The sequence below is a fragment of the Dromiciops gliroides genome, chromosome 4 (genome assembly GCF_019393635.1).
Source record: "Dromiciops gliroides isolate mDroGli1 chromosome 4, mDroGli1.pri, whole genome shotgun sequence".
In the NCBI taxonomy this organism is placed as follows: Eukaryota; Metazoa; Chordata; class Mammalia; order Microbiotheria; family Microbiotheriidae; genus Dromiciops; species Dromiciops gliroides.
In genome coordinates, this window is record NC_057864.1 from 310909956 (window position 1) to 310934342 (window position 24387).

Consider the following 24387-nt stretch of genomic DNA (forward strand, 5'->3'; position numbering starts at 1 on the left):
AGGTAGTCTTAAGATACCTCTCATGCTCTACAGTTCCCCAGAGATCTCCAAAAAGAGAAGTCCAGTAACCAGATCCATAAATTAACATTTGTAAAGCACTTTAAGGATTGCAAAGTGCTTTAAAAATATCTCATTTAGTCATCACAACCACCCTGGGAGGTAGGTGTTATTATTAATCCTTATTTTCCAGATGAAGAAAGATAGACAGAAATTATATGACTTGCCCAAGATCACACAGTTAGTATCTTAAGTATCTTAGGCCAAACTTGAACTTAGTTCTTCCTGCCATGAGGTCTGATGCTCTATCCACTGCACCACTTAACATACTTAGCTGTGGGTTCTGATAGTATGATTATGTCTCTGTAGGAAGAAAAATACAAACTGATTCAAATGGAGGAAGCAATATGATTAAATGTAAGAAGAGTCAAAAGCCTAGGTTATGCTACCAAGTGGTCTTAAGTCTTACCCACATAGCAAAAAGAAATCTAGAGCCCCTACTTTACCCAGAGTAATTTCCAGTCTCATTGTCAGGTGATGAACATGTCCAACTAGCAAGGCTAGTCTTAACAGCCAACTCCAATAATAGCATGGGTGAGAAGGGAAATTAACAGCCTATATTTAGCTGAGGGTATGCTGAGTCCTGACTACCCCCAAGGAACATGTGAATCAAAGACAGAGCTAGTAGATCTTGACCAGAGACTCCAAAATGATGATTTCAAAGGGGTGGTTAAAACAAGTTTATATAAGAGGTAGAGTCTTTTCCAGCTCTAATTCAATGACTCAGTATGAAAATCAGGGTCACTTTGTGTATAGGAAAGAAAGAGCAGAGCACATATGGTTGAAGGATGCTTGCATGAGAATGAAAATGAGATAATAGATGGAAAAGTGCCTTGAAAAGGTTAAAGGGTTTTTTAGGAGGTTTATGGTAAATGCAAAGTATCATGGCTATTATCATTATATTATATTTTTATCATTATTCTCATAGCACCACCAACACATCTATTCTGGTCAGTCTTAGAGAGTTAAGGAGTACTATCACTTGAGACACACACACACACACACACACACCCTGGCTATCTGGCTCCAGGAACTCTTAAGAGTCTAAGTTGACACATACAGCATACCCTGTCTACACTCTATACCCATCTCTTTGCAATGCTTGCACTATAGCCAGCCATAGAGCTTCCCCCACATACCCCCAACAACCACCAAATCCCTATCCCCATCTCATCACTAAAAACCCCAGCAATCTCCAAAGCCTTCTCTTCTCCCCTCAGGTAGGTTATGCCAGTCAGTGAGATAATCTACATTGAACATATTGAACTTCAGCATAGAACACCTCCTTCCCTTCTTAGGAATATATATATATATATACATATATTTTGCGGGGCAATGAGAGTTAAGTGACTTGCCCAGGGTCACACAGCTAGTGTCAAGTGTCTGAGGCTGGATCTGAACTCAGGTCCTTCTGAATCCAGGGCCAGTGCTCTATCTACTGTGCCACCTAGCTGCCCCAGGAATAGTTTTTCATAGATGGCATGTGCCAAATTCAGAAACTGTTTCCAAATACTGATGGCAATACCAACTGAGTCTAGAATTTGAGAAATCATTAGTTATAGTAAAAGAAAGAGGTTTGAAGGGAAAATTATCAGGCACTGAAATCTTGTAAATAAGTATCAAATGTGATAATATCTATAAAGTGTTCCACAAACTTTAAAATGCTATATACTGTTAGCTATTTATCATCATCATTAGTATAAGTAGAAATATCCAACCAAATCTATACCTCAAAGAAATCTTACAAAGAAATCACTACTTACTTATAGAAATATGCTAATAATAATAGTGATTTAAGGTTAGCAAAGTTCTTTCCAAATGTTCCATTTTATGTGGCACAGTGGATGGAACACTGGGTTCATCTTCCTGAGTTCTAATTTGGCCTCAGACAGAACATCTGTGTGATCCTAAGCAAGTTACTTAATTCTGTTTGCCTCAGTTTCCTGTAAAATGAGCTAGAGAAGAACATCTCAGTATCTTTGCCAAGAAGACCCCAAATGGGGTCATGAAGAGACACAACTGAAACAGCTGAACAACAGCAATCCTTACAACAACCCATGGGAAATAGGTCTTATTATTATCTTCATTTTACAGATATGAAAACTAAAGTGAAACATGTTAAATGATTTGCCCAAGGTCTCATAGCTAGTGGTATGTCTGAGGTGGGAATTGAACTCAGGTCTTCCTGACAATGGGTCTAGTACTCTGTCCATTGTGCCACCTACCTGCCTGTATTTGTGTCTGCCAATCATCTTTACGCTGTCTTTTGGGTCACTTGCAACTTTCGTTCTTCAAAGATGACTGTGTCCCAATATTCTGCCCACTTATTCTCACATGGGTATCAAAGGGCCTGATTGGGCAACCACAAAGAATTAAGAATAGATCATTTGCATTTAAAAGTTGGAATTTTGTGTCAAAGAGCAAATGGGGTAATTAAAAGCACCATAATTTCCCAAAGTATATTTTAGTCTGCTTTCCTCCTTCTATTCAATTCTGTTGTTGTGGTTCTTGTTCAGTCATTCAGTTCTGTCCAACTCTTCATGACCCCATTTGGGGTTTTCCTAGTAAAGATACTGGAATGATTTGCCTTTTGTCTCCATCAATTTATAGATGAGAAAACTAAGATAAATGGGATTAAGTGACTTGCCCAGGATCACATAGCTAGTAAGTTTCTGATGCCAGATTAAAATGAGGAAGATGAGTCTTCCTGACTCCAGTCCAGGCATTCTATCCATTGAACCATCTAGTTGCCTACTATTCAATTCTAGGTTGAACTTATTGTCCATTTGCCATGCCTGATCCAGTTATATGTAATGATGTATTCCATAGATGTGCCATCTAACTACATGTCATAGTCTGAATAGACATTTTTTATCCACTTTGTTTTTATTATATAGATTGTTAAGCTTATATCTTTTGAATAGTCATAGTTCTCATGGCTGAGACTTTATAATGTTTGACTACTTAATGGGATCTGCACATTGTCATGTAACGAACAGGAGCATCTGGAAGACCTCATCATCTTTAAGGAATCCATCCTCCATTTGGACTTGCTAACATTTCTCTATGACAATAGTGAACGTATATGATAAGCACTCAGCTCCCTGCTTGGCACATACCACCTGTGTTAAACCTTGATTACTATGAATAATCAGATCACTGAACAGGTTATCTTTGTCATTCTTTTCAGAGAATTAAGAATGCTCTTAGCATATGCATGAGAGACTTCTTTTTGAAGGAGAAACTTTAAGGCTGCAATTTATTCAACTGTGATAAAGATTGCGTTTGGTTTTGGTTTTCATAATCCACAAACAATAAGCACAATAGCTTCTTTATCTTCCAGCAGAATTCCATATTCTTTCTATCTTTCAATTGATTAATGTGACTTTTAAAATGTGATTTGTTGTAGAAAGCTGTTTGCAAAAGCCTTCCCATCCTGTTCTTATATTTTCATCAAAAATGTCCTTTAGACATGAATATATTGCTTCTTTAAGTAATAACTTTATAAAGAAGACAAAATAGGCACATCAATAGGTACTTATTGATGTCATTGAATAGGGTGGAGGGGGGCAGAGTAAATTACCTTTTGGAATAAGGGGTCGTCAGTATTTTCCCGGTGATTTTGGTATCTTTCCCTAAGATTTTTGGGGGGATATGGGAAAGAAAGTAGTTCCAGACCTGGGCTTCAGTGGTATAAGGAATTCCTTATACAGAAATACTCCTTATATTCCTTATACAGAAATAGCTTATGTGAAAACTCATTGAGATGGTAGAGGTCTGGATCTAGACTGAGGAAGACTTAAATTAAAATTCTACCTCAAACACTAGCTATGTGACTCTAGGCAAGTCATTTCTCCATCTGCTTCAGTTTCTACCTCTAAAAATGAAGATAAAAATAGCACCTCCCTCCCAGGATTGTTGAGTGGATAAAATGAAGTAATATTTCTAAAGTGTGTTGCAAACCTTAAAGCACAATATAACTACTAGGTTATTATCAATATCATTACTATTCCTTCTGCCAATGCAGATTCCTACCCATGAAGATCTGACCACCTCTTTGTGATTTACATTCCTAGAGAATTGCCTGGGGCACTGAGGGATTAAGCAACACAACCATAGTAACACAACCCACATATATGAGAAGCAGGACTTGAATCCAGCTCATCCTGACTCCAAGACCAGCCCTCTATCCACTGCATCATGTTGCCTTTCTTTCTAAGATATTACATTTAAAAAGGAGAATAATAAATACATATCTAAAGATAAACTAGCAGCTAGGTGACTCACTGGATAGAGTACTGGGCCTAGAGTCAGGAAAATTAATTTTCCTGAATTAAAATCCTGCCTCAGACACTTACTAATTGTTTGACCCTGGGCAAGTCCATTTAACCCTGTTTGCCTCAGTTTCCTCATCTGTAAAATGAGCTGGAGAAGAAAACAGCAAACCACTCCAGTATCTTTGACAAAGAAACCTCAAATCGTCTCAAGGAGAGTTGTACATGACTGAAACAACTGAACAATAAAACTGTTGTCGCTTATTGCCAAATCAGTGAATTCTGGTCTGGTGTAATGGTCTTTTTTTTCCTTTTTTATATTAGAGAAAGTAGAAAATGTGGTATAGCAGAAAGATTGCTGGATTTAGATTTAGAGGACTTCAGTTCTCATCATAGATCCACCACTGACCTAGCTATCTCACCTTGGACAAGTCCCTTAACTCACTGGGCCTGTTTCCTCATCTGTAAAAGGAAGGAAAAGGATGAATCACTTCTAAGGTTCCTTCCAAATCTAAACTTATGATCAATCCTTGATCATTTTTAATACAGTGTAGATGGTCTTTTGTTGGCCTTGCCAGTATGGAGGCTGAGGAATATAAGGGCAGGTTTCATTAAGAATTAATATCTACACTTCTCACTCATGCACAACATGCCCACACAAAGGAAAACCAAATTGAGTGGGATGAGAAAGTCCCATCTGAGCAAAGTGGCAACAGGATACAATAGCCCATGCAAGCAGAGTACATAGTCACATACTACACTGTTGCTTCAAGGATGTATTATGCCCCAATTATTTTTTGAAGCAGTACAGAATGTAGTGAAGAAATTTTCTCTGTATGTCAGAGGCCAAAAAAACCCATACATTTCCTGGAATAATTTGTTCTTCAAAAGTGGCATCAGGGTATATCAAAGAAAAAAATTTTATTTCATAATACTTAAAGTATATTAATAAAATCTCAAGCATCTGCTAGATTTCAAGTTACTTCACAAAGTCTGTTTTTATTATCACTCATCTTAAAAGTAAATAACACTTTTTTAGGTCTCCTTTATGTGAAAGGACTTTATGTAGTAGTAGTAGTAGTAGTAATAGTGGCTCCCTATTAAATAAAATACCATCTGGATACCAAAATATTATGCCCTTCATAGAGGTGCCCCCGGGTCATTTCTATTCAGAAGAAAGTAGAAAGACTCAATTGGACAAAAGATGATCACCCAAGGTTGTCTGCTTGCAAAAGTTAGAGCACAAGAGCACTTTCTAATTTCTGATTCCAAAATCAAGGAGCTCAGTTAAGAAAGGCATCATAAAGCTCAATGGCAGACAGAGATCAAACCAGAGCAGAATCAAGACCTCAGACTAACCTGGGGCAACAACCTGAATCAGAATGACTAGGGAGGTTCACCCACTTTAGACTAATTTGGAACAAGATTTGAGATGCAGAATACATTCATAATACAAAAACAAGGTGATTTCATCCCTATTTCATAAAGGTGGATAGGACAGATAAAGAACTTTAACTGGGAACGTCCCAAAGGCAAGTCAATGTCTCATAGAAATTCTGGTGAGAACTAATTGAACTGAATTTAAAAATGTTCGTTTCCCCTTTTATCCTTAGACATGTCAAACTGCACAAAGAAATTCCAGAACTCTGGAAATTTTTATAATTCTCTTCTTTCCTATAAAACTCTTCTAGAAATCCTATAGTACCACCTGCTACTATATTGATCCACTTATAGTTCATTTTTTTTTTAAATCTGCTTTATACAAAATCTGAGTGCAACCTGCAATCACATTTTCAGTAAGAGGACAACAAGGAAAGCAATAAGAACAAAAAGAGTAATAATGAAAAAAATGAACCTATCATGTCATTGATGTGGCTGCTCCCTATAATAGTGCAAACTGCAATGCATCCACCATTTTCTAATCCATTAAATTCTTGACCATGTCCTCTCATAAATCCTCCAAAGGAGTCCAACCACCATGATATGAACCTTCACCTAGGTCTTTTAACATTTTGTAAGTAACAGTACAGCATGTGTGCTGTCCATCCATTATCCTTCATTCCCTAATATGATTTACTTCCTTTCACAATTACGGATCATTTTGACCAATTATTTTTACATTGCTTTATCATACAGTTTATTACTGATAATATGCTACAATTTATTTATACTCATTATCCGACTCTCCACTACCCTTTTGGTGACCTACAATATTGATCCCTCAGAGGTTATGATATTTCATTATTATTTCCATTTTTCTCTTGTTTTTGTCTATCTTCCAAACTCATCCCTAAATTAACCCAATGGGGGTTGAGTGACTTGCGCAGGGTCACACAGCTAGTAAGTGTCACGTGTCTGAGGCCAGATTTGAACTCAGGTACTCCTGAATCCAAGGCCAGTGCTTTATACACTACACCACATAGTTGCCCCCAATCCCTAAATTATTTATGGATAATCTAGTTTACTGAATGTTCTATAGACAGTATTTCCCTTCAACTGTTCTTGTTGCTTTATGAGTTGATATTACCCATCCTCTGTAAAATTTTATAAAGAAGTTTATATTGTAAACCAGTATTGATTTCAACTACGATACTCTTCAGTTGGCAAGAAAACCAAATGGTTCTTGAGTGAGGTGGGGTTTTGGTTTGTTTTGTTTTTTCTTGAGGTCTATTTTGGCCTCCTCATCATGGTGATTGCTTTACTTGGGTGAAAATTCCAGAGGACATGATCATAGTTCATGTCAATGTCTGTTCCTTTATTCTTTCCCCATTTTTAAACATCAGTTGCTTATTTAAACAGATCAAGATAAAGACATAAACTCTGCAACATGGCTTTAGTTTAATGTCAGTTTTAATCTTTGTTATATCTAATCAATGGACTTAAATGTACACAGAGAAGACATTCAACTATAGTACCTACATCTTATATTTAATCATTTCCTATAAGTAATTCTCTTTTTTTGTAATGTCATTTGGCATTCACTATGTTCGGCACCTCCCTGTTCTCTTCTTAAAGTGTTCTTTATATAAATGTGTGAGGTTTTTGTGTAGTCTGCTTTCATTTTTCAAACATGAACTTTAATTTCCAACATATTTTCTCTCATCTTCCCATGTATCAGTCTCAGCACTGAATTTATAGCTGTATTGTCTTTTTAAAATAAATCTTACTTAGTTCTTCATATAATTTCTCTACCTCCTTATTTTCTGAAACAGATATTGGTATATCAACTAAAGTTATCTACATAGTGATCCCTTTGTTTGCAATCATTATGAGCACTTCAATGCAAGATGAACAAAGGTCCTATGAAATGATGCTTCTTGTTTCCTTGGATATATGACAAAACTAACACTACCAACTCCCTATTTTGCCTCTCCAAACTCCTCTGTATGCACCCTTGAGTCCATTCTTTCCCATCTTCTCCAGAAAATTGTTCCCTCTATTATCTCTACTCTCAACCTCTCCCTATTGCTGCTGCTTGCTGCCTATAAACATGCCCATTTCTCCCCATCCTTAAAAGACCTTCATTTGATCTGACCATTCCTGCTAGCTATCATTCTGTATCTCCTCTCCTTTTCATGGCTAACCTTCATGAGAAAGCTATATCCAATCAATGTCTCTACTTCTCTTCTCACTTGATTCTACATCCTCTGCAGTCTGACTTCTGACCTCATCATTCAACTGAAACTATTTTCTCTAAAGTTACCAATGATATAGTTAACAAATCTAATCTCCTTTCCTTAATCTTTATCCTTCTTGACAACTTCTCTAATAACTCTCTATAAGGCATCAATTGATAATCTTATCAGCTCCTATGGATTCAATTATCACCATTATGCAGAGGATTGTCAGATCTATTTATTCAGCCATAACCTCTCTTCAACTTCAGTCTCACACTACCAACTACCCATTGTATATCTCCAATACTGGAGAGATGTTAATGTGTACTGAGCAAGGGAATAAGATTCAAGCATACTTTAGCAAAAGCAATTAGATAGAAATGTGTAAGAAGGGTATGTATGACAAGAGATTGCCAGCAGAGAGGCCACATTGTCTATAGCAAAAGTCTAGACAAAAGGGTAATGAAGGTCTGAAATGTGGTAATGGCAGTTGGGAATGAAAAGAAAGTTAAAAAACAGGATTTATTTAAGAGGTAGAATCAACAGGAAGAAGATAGTGATTTTCTTTTGAGATGGGGTGTTAGGAAGGGTAACAGAGGGATAAGCAAAGAAGAGGAGAAGTCTGATTTGGCATATGTTTAGCTTAACATTCAGGTGGAGATGTCTAATAGGTAGTTGAAATCTGGGTATATTATTCAAAATGAAGTTTGGAGTTATATAGATTAAATCAAGAGACAGACGCAAATAAACAGAGATAGAGACAGAGATTTAGGTATTATCCATATTGATCATTTTATCTCAGTTATTAGAGTCATAAATAAGAGTCCTTGTGCCTGGGGAATATTTAGTTCTGAAGGGGAGTAGTGCAGAAAATAAATAACCCTTGTGCACTTGTGCCAGGACAGGGACAGCCAATGTCCATTTGGCATTGATGGTTCTCTCTGAACCCCTGTTCTCTAGGAAGAGGAAGAAAGGCATGGCACAGGGGAAGGTAGGCTCTGAGAGAAAGACACAATGATAGGGCCTTAGGGGTAGTGGCCTGAAGTCAAGCAAAGGAGCAAGAAAATTATATCATATAATTCAGATGTGGAAAAAAATAATGCCTCTTATGTAAGTACCCTGGAGGAGCTGACATCATGGGTCCCTTGTTATAGACCTAGAAATCATGCATGTGAAGATCACTAGGAGATAAAGAATAGAGAGAACAGAATAGGTTCAAAGAGAAAGCCTTGAGGGATTCCTACAATTTAAAGAGTAAGAATAAGAAAAGGAGCCAGAAAGGACTGGCCATAGAAGCAGGATGCTGTGCAATAGCAATGTGTTGAAATCCAGAAGAGAAGATATCCAGAAGAGAAAGATGGGAATGGCAGGTGGTTAAGGAATGAGTAGGTAATGAGGGAGTAGGGTCTGCAAGTGTAGACTGTTGACAGAGTCTTCCTCATTCTAAGGTAAATGCTCTATCCACAGCACCACGGAGCTTTGAAGATATTCAAGGACAAATAAAATGTTAAAAGTTCCATTCTTGTGGATATGGATTTAGTGAATCTAGTGCAAACCCTTTACTTCCATTAGTCTGTTTTACAAAGGATATAATCCCAATTTAGGATCATAGGCTCATAGATTCAGAGTTAGAAGGGATCTTAAATATTATCTATCTTTTCTCTAATTTACAGATGATGAAACTCACTCCCAGGTACGTTAAATGAATTACAGGAAATCACATAGGTAGTTCACAAGAATTCTATGAAATTTTTTTAAACATGACTTTTATAACGGATTTGAAAATCATCCATCATAAAAATTGTGACTTCAGAAAAAAAAAATTTGCTAAGCACAAAGCTATAGTCTGTTTACCTCTCTCAATTTTAGTCTTTCCTCTGTTAATTATTCCTATATATTATTCTAATATATAATAGAACATATAAATATATGTTATGTATAATTATATAGTATATAGCATAGTATATAGTGTATTGTATAACATGTCATACACAATAATGTATAGTGGCATATGTCTGTAATCCCTGCTACTGGGGTAGACTGAAGCTGATGGATTGATTGCAATTGAGAATTCTGAGCTAAAGTAGCTCCTAGCTAAATTTTTAGCTCTAGGATGAAACCAGTTGAGCAATCATAATAAGTCTGGCACCAAGAGGGTGAGCCCCTTGGATCAAGAGCTCAGCAACCAGGCTGCCCAAGGAGGACTGACCCAGGTGAAAAACAAAGCAGGCCATAACTTACTTGACAATCAGCAGACATATTAGAGTCATAAAGAGAAACATAAAGTATGTTGTAACAGACTTTCAAAGAGCAACATCCCTATCTTGTGATCTTTATAGTATGTGTGTCTCATTTTCACGGTTATAGGCACAAAAAGATGGACTAATTTGGTGTTGACTTCATGGCTTCAGATAAAATTAAGCCAAGAACCAGAGCTAGCTTACTGGTTCATTGCTACTACTCTATCTATTTTTACTCTTACCACTTTATCCATTAAACCTGCACACACTCCCATGCATGTACACACCATGAGGCAGACTTAGCCAACATAGCATTGACTCCACAGAGACAACTGGCAAGGATAATATTGTCTTTACCATGCTTCAGAATCCTAGGAGGAGTCTTGGGAAATGGTTGCAGCCAGATATAGATGACTTTGCAATGTGGGAATCTTGATAGAATTGTGCCATGATTGAGGTAGATGGGTAATACAGGGATCCCGGGGCACAGAAGGACTTCAGAAATGCCAGTAACATAGAATTGTCTGTGCAAAACTCAGTATCAAAAAACTCCCCTAGTGAATGACAATTTCCTAGAAGACTTTTATCCTATGTTCTTTTGAGGTATCTAAATATGTGAGGGGGATAGAGAAAGACAGAGAGAGAGAAAGAGAGACAGAGAGACAGAGACAGAGACAGTGGGACAGAGACAGAGAGACAGGGACAGAGACAGAGACAGAGACAGAGACAGAGAATACCCAGTAAAAAGAGCAGTGGCCTAGAGCAGGAGTTCTTAATCTATGGTCCATAGATGCCTAAGGGTTTCTGTAGATAGATTTCAGAGAGTCTGTGGGACTGTGGGGGAAAAAATCATCTTTTTCATTATTTTTTCATTTTCTTTGTAATCCTCTGTGTTTTATATTATCCATTTAAAATACTGAGAAAGAGGGGCAGCTAGGTGGTGCAGTAGATAAAGCACCAGCCCTGGAGTCAGGAGTACCTGAGTTCAAATCCGGCCTCAGACACTTAACACTTACTAGCTGTGTGATCCTGAGCAAGTCACTTAACCCCAATTGCCTCACCAAAAGAAAAAAATAAAATAAAATAAAATACTGAGAAAGAGTCCATGGGCTTCTCCAGACTATCAGAGGTGTCCACAACACACACACACACACACACACACACACACACACAACCACAAATGATTAAGAAATCCTTCTCTAGAGTAAAAGACTGTGGATTAAAATCATGCTTCTCATACTTATTATATGTATGTCCTTAGACAAGTCACTTGACTTCCATAGGCCTCAGCCTCTTTATCTATCAAATGAGAGTTGAGTTTGATGGTCTCTGAAGTACCTTCTAGTTTCATAACTATGATCCCATAGTCCTTCACTCATCACTATCCCCACAGGACTTATCAGTAGTCTACCTCTCCAAGTGCTTACCACAGTGGTTTACATACAGTAGGTAATTAATATAGTTAGTGAGTTTATTATTTAATTTCCACCAACCCTTAAGTATGTCAGCCCAAGAGCTGAGTCTTCTATGAAACCCCTTAAGATTAATTCCATTTGGTACAAGACAACCCATTCATTATAGCTATCCTCCATGAGTGTATTTGAATCTTGGTATAGCTGTAATTGGCAATGTTTACCTTTTTTTTAACTTATGAGATTATCATCCTCACATGACAGCATGCTTGGACTTTATCATTCCAGTCTGGGAATCTTGTCATCCTAAAAAATCACATCACCTTTGAAATTCACATCTCTTCTTCCTGGGGCCCCTCTCTCCTTATTGCAGAGGATGGAGAGTAGACAGTGGAAAGCTCCTTCCAGATGCTTAATTTAAGGAGGAAACCCAGGGCAGCCATCCATCATTTTCCATCAGGCTACATTCTTCTGAACTTGATCATCACACCACCAGATAACCTCCCTTCCCCCATTCCAGCTTCTTTTTATGTGTTGTCTTTCCCCATTAAATTGTGAACTCTTTGAAGGTACATGCTGTCTTTTGCCTTTTTTCTTTGTATCCTCAGCACTTAGCACAGTGCCTAGCACATAATAAGTGTTTATTAACTGACTGGACTAATATATAAAAACAAAAATAATACTTTGTGTTGAACAGTGTCACTCTGTCCTTTACTCGTAAATTCCTTAAAGACGAAAGCTGCTGGATGGATTCTTTGTGATGGTAGCCCAGAGGAATTTAGCGTAACTTTCTGCAGAAGCTCTGAATAAATGCTGCTCATTTGTCTGATCAATGAAGCCATGGCTTCCACCCCTACTTCTTGGAAATTCTGTTAACATAAATATCAGTTTGCAAGTGAACTTATTTTGAAAGGGTAGCTGTTTTCAGGTTTAGTGGTTCTGCTTTTTTCACATTTAATGACAACAATTTGCCATAAACCTCAGAGTAAAGAATGTGCTTTTATCCTATGTTCTTTCTTTTTTCTCTCTCTCTCTACTCAAAGAAAGGCACAATAGGCTATGTAAAATGTTAAGAATAATTAGATTCATTGTATAATTCTCCTATGACACTAATGTACCATTGGAACTGAATATTTGCTATAAAGGTTTAAATTTGGTTTGAAGACTACATATTAAAAATAATATATATTTTACCCCAATGTGTTGTCCCTAGCTTTTTAAAAAAAAAAATTTTTAAAAAACCTCATGTAATGTTAGAGCTAGAAGGAACCTTAGAGATTTGATCCATTCTCTTCATTTTCTAGATCAGAGGATTGAAATGACTTGTCCATAGTCACATGAAAAAGGCAGAATTATCGTGTAGTGCCAATATTAAAATATGCTTTCAAGTGTAAAGACCTAGTTGAAATGATCTTCCTTTTGTACTTGGCTTCCATCTCCAGCACTCTGCTAATGTCATTAGGGGCCTTTCAATTTCCCAGCTCAATGGGCTTTTTTCAATCCTCACTCTGTCTGATCCTTTCTAAGCATTTGACAAATACTGACCAGCAACATAGATATCTCTTGCCCCCCCCCCTACTTCTTGCTCTCCTTATTGGGTCCATTATATTCTTTTGCCTCATATATGCGTTTGATCTAAAGAATCTGTTCTCTATCCTCTTCCATCTCTCTCCACAGTATGCTGCTTGGCAATTTCATCTACTCCCAACAAGGATACCATCTATCCATATAGGTAATTCCCAAATCTATATTTTCATTCCCAGTTAAGTCTCCCCTGAACTTAAGTCCTGTAGATCCAAATGTCTAGAGGATATGTCTATACAGAGGTCCCATCAATACACCAAACTCAACATGTGCAATACCATCACTCTCTGAAGCTTAAAATCTTGGATTTTTAAAAATCTTCCTACTTTTGTATACCCTCATATTTATAGTTGTCAATCTTCCCTATCTTCCCTTTTTTTTTTATTTTTTGCGGGCAATGAGGGTTAAGTGATGTGCCCAAGGTCACACAGCTAGTGTCAAGTGTCTGAGGCCAAATTTGAAGTCAGGTCCTCCTGAATCCAGGGCCAGTGCTTTATCCACTGTGCCACCTAGCTGCCCTCTATCTTCCCTTTGCAATATCTCTTACATCCCCTTCTCCTTTCTACTCCCACTGTTATCACCTTAGTTCAATACCTCATTACCTCCCTCTTGGATTATTATATTAGACCCTTGAATGGTCTTCCCATTACCAATACAACTTTCCCACAGCTGATAAAGTAATCTTCCCAATGAACAAAGGCTGATCACAATTACTAGCATACTCAACAACTTTCAGTTTCTTCTCATTGCCAAATGAGTAAAATATATACTCTTTAACTTGGCATTTGAGAATCTCAACAATCTAGTCTCAACCTATCTTTCCAATCTTATTTCATGCTACTCTCATTCAAGCATGGTAAACTAGACTGCTAGATGTTCCCTATAATTGTCCTATCCTCTCCCCCAATCAAACATTTGCACACCATGTTTGGAAGAGAGTCTCTTCCATGTCTACCTATTGAAATCTTTCCCCTCAGCAAGCTTCTCTGATAAAGGTTTCATTTATAAGAATTATGTGGAAGTGATTCAAATTCAAAAGAATAAGAGTCATCCCCCAGGGGCAGCTAGGTGGGGCAGTGGATGGAGCACCGGCCCTGAATTCAGGAGGACCTGAGTTCAAATTCGGCCTCAGACACTTAACACTTAACTAGCTGTGTGACCCTGGGCAAGTCACTTAATTCCAATTGCCTCAAAAATAAGATAAAATTAAAAAAAAAAAAAAAGAGTCATCCCCCAATCTATTCTTTGACCATTCTGCAATGGTCAGACGATATGAAGAAGCAGTCTTCAGAGGAAGAAATCTAAGCTATCACCAGCCATATGGAAATAAGTGCTCCAAATCACTAATAGTTACGGAAATGAAAATTAAATAATTGCTGAGGTTCCACTTCATACTCATTATATTGGCAAAATTAACAAAAAAATGGAAATGTTTGTAAGGAGATGGGTACATTAATGCACTATTGTGGAGCTGTGAACTTATCTAGGCAATCTGGAAAATAATTTGGAACTATGCTCCAAAAGTTACTACATTGTACATACTCTTTGAAGCTGAGATACCGATACTAGGTCCATACACAAAGAAATCAATCAAAGGAAGAGGAAAAGGACCCCTGTGTACACAAATATTTGTATCAGATCTTTTCTAGTGGAAAAGAAATGGAAATTGAGGGGATGCCGATTATTTGGGGAATGGCTGAAAAAATCATGGTAATGAATATGATGAAACACTATTGTTCTGTAAGAAATAATAAAAGGGTCAGTTTTAGAGAAACCTGGAAAGACTTGTGTCAATTGATTCAGAGTGACGTGAGCACAATCAGAACTTAAACAATACCAAAATATTATAAAGGCAACCATCTTTGAAAAGCTTAAGAACTGTGATCAAGGAATTGACAATCATGATTCCAGAAAACTTATAATGAAAGATGCTACTCACCTCCTGACAGATTCAGAGGGTAGATTGAAACACATTTTTTGGACATTGTCAATGTAAGAATTTATTTTGTTTGACTTTGTTAAAAGGGTTTTGTTCTTTCTTTTTCAGTGGGGAAGAGAAGGTGGTAGGAATAGAAAATAGGTTTTCATTGTTGTTTTTTTTTTTTTTGAAGGATAGTATCCTGTAAACAACATACTGTAGGATTCGGTTTTTTAATCCCCTCTGCTATTCACTTTCATTTTATGGGAGAGTTCATCCCATTCACATTCACAGTTAAGATTATTAACTGTTTATTTCCCTTTATTTCCTTTTTAAATATATTTTTTATTTTTTTAAAGTAAAAAAATTATAGTTTTAGGTTCCAATTTTTATCCCTCCTTCCCTCCCTCCCCTCCCCTCTCCATGAGGCACCAAGGAATCAGATATGGGTTATATATGTATGATTATATAAAACATTACCATATTAGTCATTTTGTAGAAGAAAACTTAAATAAAAGAAAAAAATGAAAGTGAAAAATAGTGTGCTTCAGTCTGTTCCATCAATATTAGTCTTAAAGAGTTGTCTAGATTACTGAGAAGTTGCCCAATGTTGCAGGGCTTAAATCTAGATATTTGGGGCCAGCCCTGATTCAAGCCAGTATGATATTTCAGGTTCAGAATTGGAATGAAAAAGACACTCGTAAACTATCTAAAGGGTAAGAAAAGGCAATAGGCTCTCACCCTTGTCTCCATACAGAAACATGCATAGTCAGCAGGGTAATATGTGGTGATTTGTGGAGCAATGGTGTATCCAACAAGTCTGAAGGGCCCTGACTCCACATGGATGGACTTCTTTCATACCCTTAAATGAGGAGTAATTAAGGCCTAAGCCTTAATATCCTAAAACCATCAAATCTTTTTTTATTATTATTATTTTAGACTTTTATTTTCCAAATTACATATAAAAGCAAATTTTGACATCAATTTTTTTCTAAGGTTATTTTCTTTTTTAAAAATTTTATTTATTTATTTTTTAGTTTTCAACATTTATTTAGATAAGATTTCCAATTTCCAATTTTTCTCACTCCCTCCCCTCCCTCCCCCCTCCCCTAGACAGCAGGTAATCTGATATATGTTTTATATATTAAACATATTTCCGCATTAGTCAGTCATCAATTTTTTTTTAAACTTTGTGTTCCAACTTCTCTTCCTCCCTCTCCTCCCATCCCCACCCCAAGAACTCAAACAATTCAACATAAATTATAAATGAGTAGTCATGGAAAACAATTCTACATTATCTAGGTTGTGAGAGAAAACAGATAAAAACAAAAGTTCAGATTAAGGAATTGTCAAAAAAAAATGTGTTTCAGTCTGTTTTCAGATACCATCAGTTCTTTCTCTGTAGATGGACTGCAATTTCCATAAGTTCTTCAGAGTTATATTGGATCATTGCCTTGCTGAAGATAACCACGTGCTTCCCAGGAGATCATCTTACACTAATGCTGTTATTTTGTATACAGTACATTTCTCTCTGCTTCAATTCATGTGGGTCTTTCCAGGTTTTTCTGATAGCATCCTGTTCATCATAATTTTTATATAGTATCTTGAACTTAACAGAGAATTTTCTTCACAATAGCCAAACAGAATAGGTACCATATGTTTTGACATTGTAGTCAATCATCATAACTATTTCCCTCCATCCCATTCCCTTCCAATGATATTTACTCTGTTGTCTATCTTATTTTGCCCTAATCCTCCTGAAAAGTGTTTTACTTCTGACTGTCCCCTCCCCTGCTCTGCCCTCCCTTCTTTCACCCTTCCCTCCATATCCTCTTTCCCTCCTACTTTCCTGTAGGGTTAAATAGATTACTCTTCCCAATTGGGTGTGTGTATTATTCCTTCCTTGAGCCCACTCTGATGAGGTTAAGGCCTTTGAGCTAATTGTTTTCCAAATTTTCTTCCTCCCTCCCTCCTCAACTCTCCCTATGAAATCAAGCAATATATGTCATACATGTGGTGTTATGCAGAACATCTTCACCTTCCTCAAAAGTGTTTTGCTTTTTACAGCTCCCTCCCTGAAACTTCCCTTCCCTCCTTCCCCTCTTCTCCCCACCCCCACCCCCCATCTCCTTCTCCTCCCACTTTTCCTCAGGGAAAAAATATACTACTATAACCACTTGAGTATGTGTTATTCCCTCTTTGAGCCAATTCTGATGATAGTGAGGTTCACTCCCTCCCCCTCTCCTTCTCCCTCTTCCTCTCCCCTCAGTAGGCTTTTTTCTTGTTTCCTTCATGTGAGCTACCTCTCCCCATTCCACCTCTCTGCTCCCCCCTCCCCCAGTCTATTCCTCCTACCCCTCACCCCTATTTTAAAGATGTCATCATAGGTTAGCTAGGTGGCACAGTGGACAAAGCACCAGCCCTGGGCCCAGGAGGGCCAGAGCCCAAATCCAGCCCCAGACACCAGACAATCCACCTTGTTTGTTCCACAAAGGACAAGGATACACAAAAAATAAATGCTTTACAAATACTATCCCTTCATATTCAGTTCAGACCTGTGTCCTCTGTGTATTCCTTACTGAAAAAGTTCTTATGAGTTGGAAGTATTATTTTCTCATGTATGACTGTAAACAATTTAACCTTTTAATGTCCCTCATGATTTCTTTTCCCTGTTTACCTTTTTATGATTCTCCAGGGTCTTGTGTTTGAAAGTCAAATTTTCTATTCCGTTCAGGTCTTTTCATCACAAATGCCTGAAAGTCCTCTTTTTCATTGAAGTCCCATTTTTCCTCTGAAAGATTACACACAGTTTTGCTGGGTACTTGATTTTTGGCTATAGTCCCAGTTCCTTTGCCCTCTGGAATATCATATTCCATGCCCTCCAGTCCTTTAACGTAGAAGCTGCTAGATCTTGCTTTATCCTTATTGGAGCTCCACAGTATTTGAATTCCTTTTTCTAGATGCTTGCAATATTTTCTCCTTTACCTGGGAGTTCTGGAATTTGGATATAATATTCCTGGAGGTTTTCATTTTGGGATCTCTTTCAGGAGGTGATCTGTGAATTCTTTCAATTTCTATTTTAGCCTCTGCTTCTAGAATATCAGGGGAATTTTCCCTCACAATCTCTTGGAGGATGGTGTCTAAGCTCTTGTTTTGGTCCTGGTTTTCAGGTAGTCCAGTGATTTTCAAATTATCTCTCCTGGTTTTATTTTCCAGGTCAGCTGTTTTTCCAAGGAGATATTTCACATTGCCCTCTATTTTTTCATTGAATTGGATTTGCTTTACCATGCCTTGGTTTCTCATAAGGTCACTAGCTTCCATTTGTTCAATCCTAATTTTTAAACAATTATTTTCATCAGACAGTTTTTTTTTAATCTTCTTTTCCATTTGGCTTTTCAAATTGTTGACTTTTTTCTCATGACTCTCCTGCATCGCTCTCATTTCTCTTTCCATTCTTTCTTCCCTCTCTCTACATCTTCCTTCTATCTCTCCTACTTTCTCTTCAGAGTCCCTTTTGAGAGCTTCCATGTCCTGAGACCAGTTCATATTTTTCTTGGAAACTTTGGATGTAGGGGCCCTGTGGTTAATTTCCTCATCTGATGGTGCCCCTTGATCTTCCTTGTCACTGAAGAAGCTTTCTATAATTCTGAACTTTCTTTGCTTGCTCATCTTTTACTTGACTTTAAACTCTCCCCTGGGGGTGCGGGGGGGGGGGCTATTTTTCAGTTCTACTACTGTTCCCAGCTTCAGAGGGTCCGAGGTGTTTTGGTTGAGGGAGGGCAGGTTTTACTCTCACCTGGCCTGTTCTCTGGTTCAAAGATAACCTCAAGCCTACTTACTAAACAACCAACCAGCAAAGCTTTCTGTGGTGTGGTTCTTAGCTTCTATGAGCCTGAGCCCCTCCCCCACCTGGGCCTCCCACCACTCAGGATTTCTTCCTGGTTCCCTGCTGGGGTGGGACAGCCGAATTCCTCCCTAGGTCCCACTGGTACCCCTGCACTTCTCACCCGCCCCGCCCCCAGCCATTTAGCCCTCTTACCCAACCGCACGCTCAGTTCTAGAAGATGCTAATGCTGTAGCTGATTCAGAGGCTCTGGGAAAACCATCAAATCTTAAGAACAGTTTCAATCATTTTTAAAGACAGCAACTAGCCCAGGCCAAATGGCAGGACAAGATCTTCTAAATCTCCTACCTTTTCAATGGTTTTAGGTCCATTACTAGACAGCCCTAATCTTAGGGAAGCTTGTAACATGCAGGATCAGAGGAAGAAAAGAAAATCTAAACCAAAAAGATGGCCAAAGCAAAACAAACAAAAAAGTTGCCCAATGAAAGAGTGAGCAAAGATGGGAGGAGAGGGGAAAACCAACCTATCTCACTAACTTCAAAACCAACTATCTGCTTCTCATTCTACTAAGTCTACTGTAATGATTGGAATGATGCCACCTGCTGGAGACTTACTGTAGGAAAGCTCCACCATGAGGAGAAGGCCTCTGAGGGCAAGGCCATGCAGCTTTTCTTTGGCGTCAGGAAGTGACGTTTGCTTGTGGGAGAAAAAGAGGGCAAGGCTGACCCTCTTGCTCTCTTTCCTCAGGACTCGGTTGGAGAAGGGAGCTAGAAATGCGCTCTCTCATTAATAGATAGATGAATCTAGGCCTTTCTCTCTCTCTTTACCAAATTCTTATTCTCCTTAATAAGTGCTTAAAAGTCTAACTCTTGCTAAAGCTTATAATTTATTGGGGACCACTCATTAGATATTTTAGACGAACCAGCTAGAATTTTAGCCCCTTACACTACACATGTAGAAGTAAAGATGAATTCTCTCTATAGAAAGGAGAAAGGGAATATTATCTAAAATGATTGAAAAGAGCTGGTTATGATTACTCAGAAAATAAAATTTAAAAATGTTATAAAGAAATTCTTTTTATTAACAAATGGCATGATGTTTATTATCCATTAATTAAATCAACACATTTGCTTTTTTCCCTCCCCCAGGAAATCTACATTCAGGAAAAACTGTGGGTCCCTTTCTCATAACCAGCGAAAATGGAAACTGGAACTTCTTTATGGCTTGGATGTGTTGAAGTCTGAATGATCAGCTAGAGAGGAGAACTCCCATCTTTCCTGTAGTAGATTCTAGGAGAAGGAGGGATAAAAATGAATTTCACAAACTGTACAACAGAAGCCAGTGTGGCCATTAAATCCAAATCAGTAACAGAGAAGATGGTCGTTTCTATGACTCTGGTGGTAATCACTACGATGACTACTCTCCTGAACTCAGCAGTCATTATTGCGATCTGTACCACCAAGAAGCTCCATCAGCCTGCAAACTACTTAATCTGCTCTCTGGCTGTGACAGACCTCCTAGTTGCCATTCTCGTCATGCCTTTGAGTATCACTTATATAGTCATGGACTCCTGGACCCTGGGTTACTTTATCTGTGAGGTTTGGCTGAGTGTAGACATGACCTGTTGCACCTGTTCAATCCTCCACCTCTGTGTGATTGCCTTGGATAGGTACTGGGCAATCACCAATGCTATTGAATATGCCAGGAAAAGAACTGCAAAGAGGGCTGGATTGATGATACTGACTGTGTGGACAATCTCAGTTTTCATTTCCATGCCTCCTCTGTTCTGGAGAAGCCACCGTCTTCTCAGTCCTCCACCTAGCCAATGCACCATCCAGCATGACCATGTGATCTACACCATTTACTCCACACTTGGAGCATTTTACATCCCCTTGACTTTGATCCTAATTCTCTATTATAGGATCTACCATGCTGCCAAAAGTCTTTACCAGAAACGTGGCTCCAGTCGCCATCTGAGCAACAGAAGCACTGACAGTCAGAACTCTTTTGCAAGCTGCAAACTGACCCAGACCTTCTGTGTGTCTGACTTCTCCACTTCTGACCCAACTACAGATTTTGATAAAATCAACACTTCAGTCAGGATACCTCCCTTTGACAATGACCTGGACCAGACTGGAGACCGCCAACAGATCTCCAGCACCAGGGAACGCAAGGCTGCTCGCATTCTGGGACTGATACTAGGGGCATTCATTTTGTCCTGGCTGCCATTTTTCATCAAGGAGCTCATTGTGGGACTAAGTATTTATACCGTGTCATCTGAAGTGGCTGACTTTTTGACGTGGCTTGGTTATGTGAACTCTCTTATCAACCCTCTACTTTACACAAGTTTTAACGAGGATTTTAAGCTGGCCTTTAAAAGGCTTGTCAGGTGCCGGGAACATTCCTAGAGGGGTAGAAAACCCAATGCCTTTGGCCAGCCTTGTGAATGCACAAAGGGCATTAAACTGATGAACTCTTAAAGATGACTGATTCAAGACAATTCATAGGTTGTGATTAGGGAGAGGGATGCAACAGGGTGTTGTGTGCGGTCCTTTGCTCTTCTTTTGGGGGGTCCTGACATTCAGTATGCTTTTTTTTCTACCTCTGGTGTTATGTAAGGTACATAATATCAAGTCAACTTGACAACACCAAAATGGAGACCTTCACAGAATTAACCAAAAGGAAAATAATTAATTATTTATTTTAGCAGTCCAAATTACTCCTGTAATCAGTAAATGAAAAAAGAAAATTCTTCTTGTTCATAGGAATTTTCTTGGTGGATTCTTTGCACTTGAGTGGCATAAAACTTGATCTTGTGTGTCTAAGTGCATACAAATCCAAGCAGAGACTGTATGATTGTACATAAAGAATAGAGAGCAGTCACTGTCCCATTAACCCATGCTTGCATCCCTATGCTGAAAGCATTCCCCATGGCACAACCACATAGCACATGTACTGCTGAGGCAAGAACCCCTATTTCCCATGGTCCACAATAAAATAAACCAGTTCAAGTTTCAAAAAAACCCAGAATGCTCTGGGGATTTTGTGTAAGTTGTTTATTGTGAATATAATATATAAACAAATGAGAAACAAAAGGAAAATGTCTTCTCTTTGGTACATATGCTTCTGGTGATATTTTGGTTTCTGGGGCTTCAGAGTAAGAGGTAAGTATTTTAAAGGATTTTATAGCTGGGAGGGACAGATCTCAGAGATCCAGTCCAAATTTGTGAATGAGGAAAGAGAGGTTCAGAAAAGTTAAGTGATTTACTAAAGGTCAGAGAACTAATGTCTGCCAGCGGTCTATTGGTGCAATTAGGAGGCTTCACAGAAGAAACAGATAAATCAGTCAATCCCGAATGCAATAGGCCCTTTTATTTGGCACATTTAAGAGATTAACTGGAGATACCCAAAGGAACATGAAGGGGGAGGCTGGGGCAGTAAAACAAGGATACTAGTATACTATTTACCCCACAAATTGAGGCAACAGCCAGTACCTCCAAAGCTAATGCTGTACGACCCCTAAACTAGGTCAGAGGTTAAAACCTGCAAAGTGGAATAGGAAAGAGTAGGGCAGATACACAACCAGAGAGGTCAACAGGACAAGGCAAGAAAAAGGGAGTCTCTTGTTGTTGTTTGTCCTTTGTTCTTGAAGAGGACCATGGCATTGGGGTAATGTCATGACTTCCACTGAATTGGATTTAAGGGAAGAGAGGACTATGAAAGGTCACCAACCTCGCTTTCTCCCCCAGAGCCATCTGGGTCCAGTGGAAAATATATACATCAGGATGACTGGAGACAGCTCTGGATGTTTAAGTCAATTGGGGTTAAGTGACTTGCCCAGGGTCACATAGCTAGCAAGTATGAATCTGAGGTGAGATTTGAACTCATGGCCTCCTGACTCCAGAGCCAGTACTTTATCCACTGCCCCATCTAGTTGCCCCCAAAGTAGTCTCTAATGAAAAGCTCTTTCCAGGAATTGGCCCAATGTTATACTTAGTTCTCACCTGTTTGGCGAGTGGGACTTCTGGGTCCATCCTCTCTCCATGCATCCCGTTAAATTCAGGAAGCTGATTAAGGCCAGGTGTTTTATAGGGAGAAATAAGGTCCTGCTCACGGATGTCTGATTGGTTTTCTACCTTTGATGTGATAAGCAGGGTGTCAACAATTAGCTGCAAGTTTCTAACTGGGAAATGCACAGGTATAGATGGTTTAGGATATGGCGATTGGCTTTCAGAAAGGGTCAGGGCGGGAAGATAATAGGCAGGAGGAGGAGGTTTGGCTGTGGCAGAAGTCACCTGCTGGATAAACACTAGGCCCCAAAAGCTTTTCTGGACTACAGCAGCTGGGAATAGTCTGAGAGAGTTTCAAGTGTTGCCATGACTAGATGATATCCCAGGCACACTAAAGTTTCTAATCAAATTGAAAGGTTATAGTTCTCCTGCATAGAGGAAACCCTAACAATACACACATGAACATATAGGGGGAGAGAATGAGAGAGAGAGAGAAACACAGTGTTACATATTTATGTAGGGGAAGATCATTATCCAAAGACCTCTGTTGTGAAATGGTGCCTGTAGAATTTACTAGTGGATTGGGTTTAGCAGAGAAAAATTATAAAAACAAGCAAATCTAGACTCCCACTTAGGACCATGGATCAAGAAAGGGGTTGAACCAGGTGATCTCTAAAATCCTTTCCTACACTAGATTTCTGCAATTTTAAGAAAATCAAAGGCAGGAAAAAAAATTGTTTCCTAGACTTCTTTTTGCATCAAGGACCTGAGTTCAAATCCAGCCTCAGACACTTACTAACCCTGTGACCCTGGCCAAGTCACTCAACCCTGTTTGTCTCAATTTCCTCATCTGTAAAGTAAACTAGAGAAGGAAATGGCAAATTACTCCTGTATCTTTAACAAGAAAATCACAAATGAAATCACAAAGAGTCAGACACAACTGAACAATAACAACACCTCTGTCTATTGGCCATATGTATTTAGGAGCACAAGGAAGGAACTAGGGAAAAAGTCTGGTCTAACTAATTCGTGAAGGATGGTAACAAGGATGAAAGCCCAGGCCTAGGCTCTGCTTGACTGAGTTTATGTCTGACTGTATCTCTGAATCAATACTCAGAAAAGAGTAATAGCGGATAATCGCTAACATTTATATAAATGCTTACTATGTGCTAGGCACTATGCTAAGAGCTTTAAAAGTATTATTTCATTTGATCTTCACAACAAACCTGAGAAGTTAGTGTTCTTATTGTGCTAATTTTACAGATTAGGAAACTGAGGCAAAAAGAGGTGAGGTGATTTACCCAAGATCACACAACTAGTAAGTGTCTGAGGCTGTTTTTGAACTCAGATTTTCCTGACTCCAGGCCCAGCACTATAGCTACTGTACCAACCAGCTGAAGCACCTAGAAGAAAACATACGTGAAAATACCA

The 24387-nt window shown here is 38.5% G+C and overlaps 1 protein-coding gene across 3 annotated transcripts in view; it reads left to right on the forward strand.

Moving 5' to 3' along the window:
* Window positions 1-22655, forward strand: part of HTR1E (5-hydroxytryptamine receptor 1E) — a 93638-nt gene extending 70983 nt beyond the window's left edge. For 2 of the 3 annotated variants that reach the window (XM_044005063.1, XM_044005066.1), the window contains one exon: window positions 20095-22655. In XM_044005063.1, the coding sequence (XP_043860998.1) occupies window positions 20257-21354 (1098 nt within the window). In that variant the 5' untranslated portion in view covers window positions 20095-20256 and the 3' untranslated portion in view covers window positions 21355-22655. Of the gene's footprint in view, window positions 1-13277; window positions 13333-20094 lie in introns of all 3 variants that reach the window. The other variant, XM_044005064.1, reaches the window with a different exon arrangement.
* Window positions 22656-24387: the final 1732 nt, after the last annotated feature.